Below are 14,297 nucleotides of genomic sequence, written 5' to 3' on the forward strand. Positions count from 1 at the left end.
TAATCAATACATTTGTATTTTTTTGTATGTAATATGTGTGTGTGTGTGTGTGTCTATCTGGTATTCCCTACATTATGGCGAAAAAATGTCCCCACAAGGATAGTAATACCAGTAAATTTTTATCTTGTGGGGACATTTTCTTTGGGTCCCAATGACGAAACAAGCTTATAAAAAGTTTTTTGAAAAACTAAAAATGCAGAAAGTTTTGTGTGAGGGGTAGGTTTAGGGTAAGGGGCAGAAAATACAGTTTGTACAGTATAAAAACTATGACACCTATGAAATATCCCATAAAACATGGAAACCAGTGTGTGTGTGTGTTTGTGCATATATTTATTAAATATTATGTAAATTATATATTTGTTTTTGCATTAACATCTTACTGGGCCTGTACAGGAAGCAGAGTCATTGACTGGTTTACACTCTGGATGGCAAGGGACACAGTTCAATCCATCCACAAACTCCCGCACTGACCTGTGGGAAATGCATTTGATGTACAGTTAAACAGTAAGAGTTTAAAAACCACAACAGCATATGAATCTACATTCTATTGTATGACATTAGCAGTTATTGATATATACAAAGTCTGAAACTGAAACAATGGAAAAGCCCAATATTTAACATTCTAATAATCTACATGATTCCTATGTGTATTTTAGTAAGTAAACATAAAGCACAAAAAACAAGATAATGAAAGAATCTGCTCATTCATACAGTACTCACCCCTGTAGGACATTACACTGCTCCACACACTCCGTCCCACGTTTGTAATTCACACACGACACACACTGACTAGGTCCCGGCCCCCAGCAGCCTGCATCCGCACACAGGAGGTCACATACTCTCCCCTCTGAAACTACACAAAAAGAAAATAATTTCCTGTGTTTGATTCTATAGTCAAGCATGTAATGGAATATTACTCATTATGGGAAACTCATAATGGGGAAAAAAAAATAAAAATAAATTTTATTCAGAGGCCTAAACTAACAATTTGGTTTAGTTGCTGATATTTATATGGCCAAAATAATATGTGACCCTGGACCACAAAACCAGTCATAAGTAGAACGGGTTTATTTGTAACAATAGCCAAAAATACATTGTATGGGTCAAAATTATCGATTTTTCTTTTATGCCAAAAATCATTAGAATATTAAGCAAAGATCATGTTCCATGAAGATATTTTGTAAATTTCCTACCGTAAATATATCAAAAATGTATTATCATTAGTAATAAGCATTGCTAAGGACTTCATTTGGACAACTTTAAAGGCGATTTTCTCAATATTTTGATTTTTTTTTTTTACCCTCAGATTCCAGATTTTCAAATAGTTGTATCTCGGCCAAATATTGTCATATCCTAACAACCTAACCTTACATCAATTGAAAGCTTATTTATTCAGCTTTCAGATTATGTATAAATCTCAAAATTTCAAAAAATGTACCCTTATGACTTGTTTTGTGGTCCCGGGTCACATATTAAATTAACAGTTTGTAATGTAAATCAATGAGATCGTTATAACATTTAATATCTTCATAAATTTTATAACCCTATATTTCCTAATAATACATCTTAGTAAGATGATATTTACATGATTAGACTTATGATCAAAGCTCTGTAGGCCTAGTTTTTATTGTGGGGCAAAATATATAATGCGATTCAAAACAATGATGACTGAGAGATGGGCAAATAAACATTCCTCAAAAGCCTGATGTATCATATTTGATACTCACATTTTTATCTAAAAAATTATGTATGGATATCAAATATGATACAGTAGCCTTTATAATGCTAGTATTTAATGGACATTTGCGTACATTATATTATAATTATGTTAATTAAAAACAAGGTACTCAACGCCATGCTGTGCATATAGTCCAGAGGTTTCTTAACTCGGTCCTGCAGAGTTTAGCTCCAACTTGCCTCAACACACCTGCCTGGAAGTTTCTAGCATGCCTAGTAAGACTTTTATTAGCTGGTTCAGGTGTGTTTAATTAGAGTTGGAGCTAAACACAGCTGGAGCTGGACACCGGCCCTCCAGGACCGAGTTTGGAGACCCCTGATATAGTCAATCTGCCATGTGTCATGCTTAATGATGCACTGTATTCATGACTGTATTTAAAATATAGTACAGCTTGTTGTTCAGTATGCATTGCTTTAATCAGACAAACATAAGAATGGGCTTTTACCACATGTTTGCTGGTCTTGGTTGTTGTTGCTGATGAGGTTGGGTCCCTGTGTGGGGTGGAGCAGTGAGTTCCAGGGCAGAGAGGAGGTGTAGCACAGTCTAGAGTTATTATGAATCAGTGCTATGCTTCCACTGACACTGCGCAAGGAACGCAACCCGAGAGACTCGATCTGCAAAGACTGAACTCCCAAAGAGAAAACACCCCTGCAGAGAGAGAACGATGATTTAAATCCATTAACTAGATAACTAAGTAGATTACTAGATTTATACATTAATGCAGAAAACTGACTAATTTGCTTGAGCAAATGTGCTTGTTTTAATGCTGAATTGTTCTTGGTGGGTTTCAGGTGGTAAAGCTACTAATCTATCATAGCCCCATTTGTGTGTCAATCTTTATTTTGACTTCTAAAGTGTGAAAAATGACCTACACTTTCATAAATTAACTAAGAACATTCTTTTTTTAGTCTGTGTGGTTAGAATAGACTTGAAGAGATATCATGATATCATGCAGCAGGTGTACAGGATAATCATTAACCTTTACAGCTAACAGGAAACTGCAGGTTTGATAAGTCTAACTAGACGTCAGACAAACAAGAAAAGTGGGTAAATAGTCTATCAAATCACATGTTTAAAGACAGAAATAGGAAACAGGAAATGGGGAACAAAAAACAAAAGAAGAGCTACATTTCAAGTAAGAACCAAAAACAGACATAATACATATACTTACTTGTAAAGCATTCTTCCTCTGACCACCTTCAAGTTCTCAAAAACACTCAGATCAAGCAAATTATCTGGCCATGCATCTATGTACAGGTATCCTAAAATACAAATATAATGTTATTGCAAATGCAAATTTCATTTAATGATTGACTGGTACAGCTAGTATCGCTGTTATGTAGATTTTAGCTCTCAAAGTACAGACATCTACTGTATAGATTTGTATTTCCTTTATAATCTTTATGACGTGAGTCTATATGAACTGTGATCTTCACCTGTGATTTCTTCTATTGTCTTTAACTTCTCCAGGTCACTCCACTGCAGTCCAGATGAATTGGTAGCTGCATTTCTGTATGAACAACACAGCAGATTTTAATACAATAAGTGTAACAATAGGTATAACAAACCAATCGTGTATAGAAAAATTGAAATTAGAAGAAATGATTTAAAGTCAGCTAGTTATTCACACTTATGTCATTGCAAACCCATATGACTTTATTTCTTCTGTGAAACACAAAAGGTGAATTTGTGAAAAATGTTAACGCTGCTCTTTCCTGTATAATGAAAGCTTTCAGTAAGCAGGAGCTGTTAAGCTCTAAAAAGTATTATAAAGCATATACATATTCAAAGTTGGCATGTCAAGACACTTCATGCCAAGTTTAAGGTCAATAGCTATGTTTCCATCAAAATTTGAGAATTAAACTTGTGTGGAGGGGGAAAAAACAGAATATTGCATCAAACATTTGCAAATAAAGCAACGTTTCCATCCCATGTGTTTAAGAGAACAAAATGTTCACTTCCTGGGAAATTGGCACAAATCATGAGTAATAAAATAATAAAATAGATCTCGCAACAACAATTTAAGACTCTTAATAAATTACTTGCACATCAGTGCACAGCAGATGAAACGCAATAATAAATGCTGTTATGTTATCTTGCCTTCAGATTTTGTGGCACAATCATGAGCGACAGTTCTGGGACGTAATTATACGAAATCATTTTGATGATTTTGGCTCAGGCATTTCAGAATGACAACAATATTTTAGATGTGTGCAATGGGATTGATCTGCTGGTTAGTCCAGTTAATCACATGATCTCTTGAGGCATATTCATGTGAGTTTTTTGGTCGAGAATTTATTCTGTAAATTCTTCCGTCATAGTTTATGCACGTTTCCTTATCGAATAACATTTTTTGCATAAAAATATGTGGTTGCAAACATAGCAAATGACAATTTGAGAGCTGTAGCAACGGAGAAAATTATTAATGAAAACTAAATTTCAGTCTGTTTCTAACACAAAGCTACCATACTAATAGTGCACGATCACTTTTATGATATATTTTGTAGCAAAATTTTCTTAATATCTTCCTTTTTTTGTGGCACAGAAGCCAAAGACAAGCAACATGGAATTTTTGGCTGAACAACTGTCCGTGCTTACACTTTGAAGGAGTCTGAAAGAAAAGCCAAACTGCCGTAGATTTTCTTACAGCCAACGAACATGCCAATGTTGGTGGCATCCACCACTGACACCCCTTGAAGGTTTCCCATTCCTAGTCCATAACACACTAACAGACAGAACATATGTAAATTAACAGTATAAGAATAGGAGAAATGATACTGATATATATAGTATATGCAAAAATATATATATAAATACAACAACTGTTATGAAGTGCTTTTTCACACATTTTGGAACTCAATGACACTTTAAATTGCAGCTTGAATCATTAGCGTCATGTAGAAGCATATGTACATTTCAGCCAAAATATGCACACTTATACATACAGACCTTTTGGACACTCTCCTTCACACTTTTCACATTTCTGTGTTTCTTGGCCATCTGGCTCAACAGTGATGACTTCCTTGTTAGCTTTGGGACAGACCATTGTACATGCCACTTCCATTGCCAAATAGTTATCTAAAGGTGTAGAAAGTACAGCATATATAATATTCTCACAGTGAAAGAAAAAGCAAGGCCTGTGGACATAGAACAAGATATCATTTTGTTAGTGAATTTAAAGTTTGACATACGGGGACACTGTTTAACACATGTGGCTCCAAAGCTGAACTTTTTGTCCTTGTTGGGTTTGGACTGATAGGTGTTTGGGTCATAGATGGTGGGTGGGGGGCAGTTGTCTTTACATGTCCCACTGTCATTGAAGTGACGACAGGCCTAAAGATGCAAAAACAAAATGGGGCAAAACAGATATTATTTGATTTTAGTTAGATATGAATGATATAAATGCAATATTTATGATCTTTTTACCAGACAGTCAGTGTCTTTCGGCCCCGTACACCCAGCAGCACACTGCACATGACAGCAGTCGTTGGGTTTCGGACCCTTACAGCGCAAACAGCCAGATGAGCAATGCACTGAGGTCACTGTAGAGAAAGCGGTACATGTAATTTAGTCAAAAGATGAATTTTATTACGTTTCATGGAAAAACACAAATAATTACATAATTAATTTGGTCAAATTGTCTCTATTTAATCCCTGATAGGAGATGTAGCATTGAACTGATCAGAAATTTTCTCTCATTTAAACTAGATTTAATACTGTCAAAATTAGCACAGCTGTCGTGAGTGACAGATGTTAATTTTGCCATAGAGCACCAAAAAATGTCCATTAACTCGTAAAAAAAGACTTAATAAATATTGACGACAAAATTATACGATAACATAATATTCTGCACAAATCAGAGCATTCTGGGACATGAAAGTTAGTTTATCAAATAAAATGAGATGGACTGGAATTTAAAAGGCAATCTTAATTCATTTAAACTGAATCAATTCTAAGCCCAACATTTTTTGTTATCAAACCCAAAAAGCAGACCAATATGCCAGTGACACTCACATGTTTGGCAGTCCTGATTTGTTTCTCCCCAGCATCCACTCTTTGAAGGACAAGCTGAAGAACAAAGGGGACCTGAAAAAAGATAAATATTATTGAGAAATAACAGTGACGCATGAAACAGTCTGATGAATGATGGCATAGCTCTCTTGAAGTTAACTCACAGTTCTTTGGGATGTCTTGCAGGTGCAGCGGTTTGTTTTCAACTTTAGCAACAGTGTCTTCCCAGTTAATATTCAGAGGAAAGCAAAGTTGAGGATTTCCCCAAATATAAACCCCGCCAAGCAAGATTTCTGTGAAACGAAAGCAATAATTTTACTCAAAGGGTTCCACTTCCTATTATAAAAGCATATTGAAATCATTTTACAGCAAATGCACACACAAAGAGCAATTTCAATATTTCAATGAAATATTTTGGAGCTGAGCAAATTTCACATTTGAAATCCAGTCATTTCAACTGGAAGATGTGCAATAGGGACTTTTGAGTGAGGAGGAAAAAATTCCCATCGTAGATTTCAAATCAGGGTCAACTTGTTCACCCAAATTCACTGTTTTCAGTGACCTCTTTGTGAGTGCTTCTTTATGTATCGCTACACCATTAACAATGGACCATTTTGCCCACAAGATCTTACAGAAAATTTGAGAACTTGCTATAGAAATGTCATGAGTTCTCTATGAGTTCTTAAAATTATATTAATTTCTATGACCTCCCGGGCATAGATATCACAATTTTAAAATTCCCTGATTTTTCCATGACCATTTCTGAATTTTCCATGACCCTGGGAACCTTGAACAAATGACTTTGCAAAATTTTCTTTGCAAAAAATCAGTGCAATGCATTTATTCATTTCATTAATTTGTTTGATTATACTTATTAGTGTACAGATGTTTCTAATAAGACAAAAAAACTTCCAGTAATTAAATACGTTCTAAGATCCCTGGAGAAAGACCACTTTGTGTTCAATAGGAAATAGTTATTAACTAGTAACATTTGCCACCCAATGAATCACACTAGCAATTACTCTCAAATGACAGTCTGATGTTATCATTTGAGCTGGATTTACTCAATACACAAGTACTCACAAAGAGCATGAAATATTTTAGAGCTGAGCATAAAAAATGTATATTCACAATTGAAATTTCCATGACTTATAAAATTGTATTCATTTACAGAGAGAATATAAACTTATTTGCCGCATCCCCTAACTAGACTGGTCACCATCCATAATCAAAAAATTACCCAATATAAATTTGACTTTTTAAAAAATACTTTAATTCACCAAGTCCCACACTCCTTACCTGTAAGACTCCTGAGGCGTATTTCTCTCAAGCCGAGTCCCGTCTGACTGTGGTGGATGTTGTTATGTACAGCGAGAGCATAGCTGGAGTTATAAAGCTGACTGCCTCGTATGATACGCAGATTGTCCAGAGGAACCGAACGCACTGAGACGTGAGCTATCAGCACATACCCCTGAACCTCCACAATCCCCTACAGACAAACAAAACATGAGCACATCTTTTCATTTTCATAATTTGATTGACATGGAGACTCATTATAAGTGAGAAGCTTAAATAAATAGCATTTCTATTATTTTTATCAGTTGTACAATAACTTTTTTTTAAGTTCTACTTGAAGTAGAATGTTAAGATGGGTCATTCATGTAATGCACTAGGCCTACCTGTTGAGCTTTTTAAAATTATAATGCTTTTGCAATTTAAAGCATAGGCCTATCTATAAAAATAAGATGGGTCATTCATGTAATGCATTAGGCCTACCTGTTGAGCTTTTTAAAATTATAATGCCTTTGCAATTTAAATCATAGGCCTATCTATAATACATTGTTGTAGACTTTCAGAAATATGCTATAGTCAAACTCAGGCCAACCCTCTACATTGCGAGTAAATCACTCGCATATGCGACTAAATCTCACTCTGGGCGACTAAATAATGTCTAACATTAGCCATTGGCTAATAAATTCTTAGATTTTACACGCCAGTATGTGTGTGAGAGGCGCTCAACACAGATTTTCACTCGATAAACACGCTGACTGAGCGCTTGACAGTTTCGCTCTCCGTCAAGCGATCTGTACTATTTGGATGCGCTCAATGGATCATGTCATGTACTCAATGGAGCCAATGGCGATTATATTGCCACGGTGTGCGTAGAGGGTTGCAGGCACATACACATTATCAATTATACTGTGATTATTTACACAATAGCAAGAAAATGAACAGGAATGTAGAAATGGTTAAGCACCAATATGCATCTGCTGTGTAATAAAGAGCACTATAGAGACACAACAGTCCCATACCTGCAGGAAGGAGAGATCTGGATTTCCTTGCAGGTGTGTGATCTCCAGGTTACCATGAACCACCCGGCAGCCCGTGTACAGCAGCCTGAGCATTTCATAATGATTCTCAAGACTGGAGGGTAAAGCCAACTTCATATCAGTCCCAAGACATACTGAAAAATAAAATAAAGATGCACACATCAACAGGGCTGTATAAAATTATATGGACACATTTTTCTTTCCCAGATTAGGCCTATTGCACACAATAATTTTTGTTTATATCACACTGGCCAATATGGAATGCGTCTTGGACATACTGACATCTAGCAGTGTGGAAGCAACATTGGAAACTGAAAGCATTATAGACAAATAAACCAACTTGAGGTTTTTACAATTTTACCTACAAGGCTTTTCTGTGGAATTCTACAGTTACAGATTATGGGAGTGTCATGTATGCTTCAACATAAACTTTGTGAAATCTTACAAGAAAACACAACTGCTATTTCATATAAATTTGTACAATGTGATTTGTATGGAGACATACAATTTGTATTTAAAAAAAAGAAGTAAGCAAGAAGCTGCAATGCTAAACTCAACCCTGTGTGAAGAGATTCATTTGTACAAATTAATTTGATCCTGAAAAAGAATTTGCAAAAACATAAAATAAGTTACAAATTGTCATGAGATTATGTTGAAAGTAATTAATTAGTTTAAATCAGGGAATATGAACAGGGTTCTCATAACTATAGATCAATTAATGATCAATCCATGATTTCGCATTTTTTGTTATTGAAAAAAAAACAAACATTCACAACAGAAATGGTTTTTCCATTACCTTTCCATGTAACAATTTTACCTACAAGGCTTTTCTGTGGAATTCTACAGTTACAGATTATGGGAGTGTCACGTATGCTTCAACATAAACTTTGTGAAATCATCTTCATGTGGTTTTCTTCAGTATATTAAGATCACTCTGAACTATACTCCACACAAAATAACATGATTGATTAATGATTTATTATTAAAATAAAAGAACGGAAATCAAACTCAGAGTACTGCCTATAAAGTCTGTATTAATATCAATTCAAATGTATTCATTTGACTTACAGTAGAAAATACACCTTAAATGCACACACACACATGATTTAAACAGTCCTGACTACTGTCCTCCTGTCTTCGGTTTATCACACTGCTACTCTGTGCAGGATACTGTAAATTCATTCTTTATTCATGCTTTATTATTCCTATTCATTCTCTATTATTGTTTTCACTTATCCTCAATTATGTTTAATTAGCTATTAAGTGCTTTTTACCTTTCTTATGTAGCCTATAGCTTTTTTCCAAATGGTAGGCCTAAATACTAATTTATACAAATAATATTAAAATTTGTATATGCCATTGTACAAAAAGACATCAAATAAAAATACATTAAAATAATAAATATTTTGAGATAGAGTGGCAAAGAGTTTCAGACTTTCTATTTAGTTTTTTTAATGTACTTGAAACAAGGACGGCTTACCTTTTTTTTTTTTTTACCATTTGCTTGTATGAATATGATTTTTACCCAAAAATAAAAAAAAGTTGCAAACATCCAAAAAAAGAGAATTTAAATCACACTTGAAGAATATATCTTGCAAAACAAATGGAGGAATTGTTTCCATTTTTACTGACAACCAACAATGAATATCAAACCAGAATTTAGAAGTAACCTCTCAGTAAAAGAATAGGTGATCAAATGTTTCAGGAAAAGAATAACAAGAACCACATGGGTTCACTTAAAAATTAAATATTTTCTGTATAAAATCACTAACAGGGTAAATCTTAAACATAATTCTGTAATGTGTCACCTTGACCTTTGGAGCAACTGTAAGATAAAAGGTAAAAGCTTTATCTATTACTGAGGGTTCAACATCTCTCAGAAAATAGCACTGATAATCTCCTGTGATAACAGCTACGTTTAAATTCTTTATAAATACGTTTGTTAATACACACTTATTATCGAAGGGATCTAGGCCTATATTAGCCTACATATTTTTAAAGAAGGAAGAGAAACAACAGGCCTAGATAACGGTCAGAAAAACTGCAGTACTTTACAAAAGGTAATGGTAAACATTTTTCAGTGTTCAAATTGAGGGGGGGCTGGGGGAGACCCAGACCTCCCATAAGCATTAAAGGGGTCATATGATGCGATTTCATTTTTTCCTTTCTCTTTAGAGTGCATGTCACGCACCTATAGCGCTTCTGCGAATGCAGAAAAACATAATAAAGCTATAGGCTATATAAAAGAAATAAATAGGCATATATGCGAAATATATTTTTCTAAATAATAAATTAACAAAACGAAAGAAAAAAAACTGCAACAATTAGCAGCCTAAATGCAGAATTTCGGCTCATTTTTGTGATGCGCTCTTGAGAACGCGGCATCCTGTTTTTTTCCTTTATTTTACAAAAGCACAATGTTTTGTTTTTACTGTGAATGTACACAAAGGAATATTTAGAATAGTTTTGAATAATGTCTTACTCTCATATGCAGCCTGTTCATTATCATAATAAAATACAGTCAGCAAAACATTGAAAACCATGCTATTTTAGTTCCCCTCAAATACTTTAAATTTAACGGTAGAACAGAACTCAGAACAAAACAAGAATAAAAAAATATAAGAAGCTACTAACAAGCCAAAACGAATTAATTTAAAATTTTGTACTTCGCGTTCCAAGAACCACGTAAAACAAAATGTGCTTGGCATAGTAATATCACGGGGGTATGGTGGTCACGCTGAACGGCACGGACAACATGGCTATTTAAACTGAGCAGTGCAGTGTCAAAAATAATGTAAACATAGGCTATAAGGAACCTCAAATTAAGATAAGTATGTTTGAGAGGTAACTTGTCTTTTTCTTACCAAATATAAAATAATTTTAGATGCAATTTAATAATATGAATATGATTTAATGCACTTTTGAACTACAGGGAAAGGGTGCTTTAACATGAGCAACACCATGAACACGGACGCTGCCTATAGGCTAATTCTGCCATGTGACACCACATTTATTTGCGTTAAAGCCCCTTTTCTCAACAAAAAGTGTTTCCAAACTATTTTTTGCAACATTTGAAGTATCGATATAGAATTTATGCGCTAAAGTTAAACTGAAAAAGATAATGTCGACACATGAGAAATTTTATCGATAAATGGCATTTCCATTAGCTATATTGGTAAAAATTTTGAAGATCTAAATATTTTTTCGTAAAAAATCCTTGGATGGAAACCTGGCTATTGTTTCGTTCCTGAATGAATCAACCTTTTAAATTAGCAATGACTCGCCTAATAGTGACTTGCTGCCACCTACTGGCGGTTTTAATTTCAAATGTAAGTACCTTTTCATTTCTTTTTAAAAATAATTTCAAATATCAGTAGGCTCTATTCAACATTTTAGAATTAAAATATCAAAACATTATTTCTGCATTTGTAACTGCAGGTTAAAACAGTGTGTAAATGCATCTAAATGCCTCTTCAGATTAGGGCTGGACAATAATTCAATATCAATATGTATCGCGATATAATTTTTTTCAATAACGGTGATATGATTTTTAAACACATTTCCGATATTTCGATATACATTACCAGTTTCCCATACATTGATTTATTTGTGCCGTTTGACTTCGTTGAATAAACATGAGCACTGCACGTTTCAAAATCATAACACGGCGCGGGTGTTTTATATGAATGTATCTCTGAAGAGAACTGACTGTCTTCAGAAAAGTTTCGATGGCATTTTCATTTGATCTGATAAAGAAGCGTTCATGAGCGGAGCTGCTTTGATTACAGCCATTACTGGAGAAACCGCTAGTTCTATCACTCTAAAAGCGCCTCCTGCTGCCAGAGAATGAGTTTTCATTTTAAATAAGCCCGTCTCCAGCAACATTTCCAGTTTTTGTTGTTGTTAAATTTTTTTGTTTTCTGCAGCGACTCGGAGCACTTTTCATACCCTTTTTTCTGGCTGAAGCACATTTGTTTCAATCTATAAGAATAATCAGCCTACACTACCAGTCAAAAGTTTTTGAACAGTAAGATTTTTAATGATTTAATTAATTAAATCATTAAAAAATAAATTTTTTTTTTTTTTTTTTTTTAGAATTCTCTTCTGCTCACCAAGGCTGCATTTATTTGATCCAAAGTACAGCAAAAACAGTAAAATGTTGAAATATTTTTACTATTTAAAATTGCTTTCTATTTGAATAGATTTTAAAATGTAATTTATTCCTGTGATCATACATAGGTAAATTTTCAGCATCATTACTCCAGTCTTCAGTGTCACATGATCCTTCAGAAATCATTCTAATATGCTGATTTGCTGATTATCAATATTTAAAACAGTTGAGTACATTTTTTTTTCAGGATTCTTTGATGAATAGAAAGATCCAAAGATCAGCATTTATCTGAAATAAAAAGCTTTTGTAACATTATACACTATTCCATTCAGTATAATTTTTATTATTTTTTTGGGAAAGAAATTATAGAAATTAATACTTTTATTTAGCAAGGATGCTTAAAATTGATCAAAAGTGATGATAAAGGCATTTATAATGTTACAAAAGATTTCTATTTCAGATAAATAGTGTTCATATCGATATCGGAATTATATCGTATCGACCGAAATTAAGAAATATATCGTGATATCAATTTTGGCCATATCGTCCAGCCCTACAAACAAGGCATTTGTTGCATCCAGTGGGGACATAATTACTGATTATAATGACTTATACTGTCTTTTTACGCGTTGCGTTGCATTGCCGTTTAGTATGGGTTAATATTCCCATACTAATTAAGGGTGTAAGTTGTTTTCCACTTTTAAAAGGAAAAACAAAACAACAAGTGATCGTGCCGGCGCCTCACTCGCGCAGTTAAGCATTACTAACTGTTCATTGTCATAATAAAATACAGTCAGTCAAACATTGAAAACCATGATATTTTAGTTCCCTTCAAATACTTTAAATTTAACGGTAGAACAGAACTCAGAACAAAACAAGAATAAAAAAATATAAGAAGCTACTAACAAGCCAAAACGAATTAATTTAAAATTTTGTACTTCGCGTTCCAAGAACCACGTAAAACAAAATGTGCTTGGCATAGTAATATCACGGGGGTATGGTGGTCACGCTGAACGGCACGGACAACATGGCTATTTAAACTGAGCAGTGCAGTGTCAAAAATAATGTAAACATAGGCTATAAGGAACATCAAATTAAGATAAGTATGTTTGAGAGGTAACTTGTCTTTTTCTTACCAAATATAAAATAATTTTAGATGCAATTTAATAATATGAATATGATTTAATGCACTTTTGAACTACAGGGAAAGGGTGCTTTAACATGAGCAACACCATGAACACGGACGCTGCCTATAGGCTAATTCTGCCATGTGACACCACATTTATTTGCGTTAAAGCCCCTTTTCTCAACAAAAAGTGTTTCCAAACTATTTTTTGCAACATTTGAAGTATCGATATAGAATTTATGCGCTAAAGTTAAACTGAAAAAGATAATGTCGACACATGAGAAATTTTATCGATAAATGGCATTTCCATTAGCTATATTGGTAAAAATTTTGAAGATCTAAATATTTTTTCGTAAAAAATCCTTGGATGGAAACCTGGCTATTGTTTCGTTCCTGAATGAATCAACCTTTTAAATTAGCAATGACTCGCCTAATAGTGACTTGCTGCCACCTACTGGCGGTTTTAATTTCAAATGTAAGTACCTTTTCATTTCTTTTTAAAAATAATTTCAAATATCAGTAGGCTCTATTCAACATTTTAGAATTAAAATATCAAAACATTATTTCTGCATTTGTAACTGCAGGTTAAAACAGTGTGTAAATGCATCTAAATGCCTCTTCAGATTAGGGCTGGACAATAATTCAATATCAATATGTATCGCGATATAATTTTTTTCAATAACGGTGATATGATTTTTAAACACATTTCCGATATTTCGATATACATTACCAGTTTCCCATACATTGATTTATTTGTGCCGTTTGACTTCGTTGAATAAACATGAGCACTGCACGTTTCAAAATCAAAACACGGCTTAAAAGTAGGTTTTCTCAACGATAACGAGGACACGACAAAAATAGGTGAATCATATTTATATAAGGTTTTATTTTATTTATTTATTTTATTTTATTTTTTGAAGGGGGCGGGGTCTGGTTAATATTGTGAAATATCATTACAATTTAAAATAATGGTTTTCTATT

At 33.8% G+C, this 14,297-nt stretch overlaps 1 protein-coding gene across 1 annotated transcript in view; it reads right to left on the reverse strand.

Moving 5' to 3' along the window:
- LOC107753308 (receptor tyrosine-protein kinase erbB-2-like) overlaps nucleotides 1-14,297 on the reverse strand; it is a 50,084-nt gene that overhangs the window by 15,713 nt on the left and 20,074 nt on the right. The window contains exons 2-14 of the mRNA XM_016569441.1: nucleotides 8,062-8,213; nucleotides 7,049-7,238; nucleotides 5,914-6,042; nucleotides 5,753-5,824; nucleotides 5,165-5,280; nucleotides 4,930-5,071; nucleotides 4,688-4,816; nucleotides 4,337-4,463; nucleotides 3,175-3,248; nucleotides 2,910-3,000; nucleotides 2,184-2,386; nucleotides 721-853; nucleotides 381-471 (exon numbers count right to left, since the gene is read on the reverse strand). Coding sequence (XP_016424927.1) covers nucleotides 381-471; nucleotides 721-853; nucleotides 2,184-2,386; nucleotides 2,910-3,000; nucleotides 3,175-3,248; nucleotides 4,337-4,463; nucleotides 4,688-4,816; nucleotides 4,930-5,071; nucleotides 5,165-5,280; nucleotides 5,753-5,824; nucleotides 5,914-6,042; nucleotides 7,049-7,238; nucleotides 8,062-8,213 — 1,649 coding nt within the window. The remainder of the gene's footprint in view (nucleotides 1-380; nucleotides 472-720; nucleotides 854-2,183; nucleotides 2,387-2,909; nucleotides 3,001-3,174; nucleotides 3,249-4,336; nucleotides 4,464-4,687; nucleotides 4,817-4,929; nucleotides 5,072-5,164; nucleotides 5,281-5,752; nucleotides 5,825-5,913; nucleotides 6,043-7,048; nucleotides 7,239-8,061; nucleotides 8,214-14,297) is intronic.

The sequence above is a fragment of the Sinocyclocheilus rhinocerous genome, unplaced genomic scaffold, assembly GCF_001515625.1.
Source record: "Sinocyclocheilus rhinocerous isolate Xijiao unplaced genomic scaffold, SAMN03320098_v1.1 scaffold1763, whole genome shotgun sequence".
Classification (NCBI taxonomy): domain Eukaryota; kingdom Metazoa; phylum Chordata; class Actinopteri; order Cypriniformes; family Cyprinidae; genus Sinocyclocheilus; species Sinocyclocheilus rhinocerous.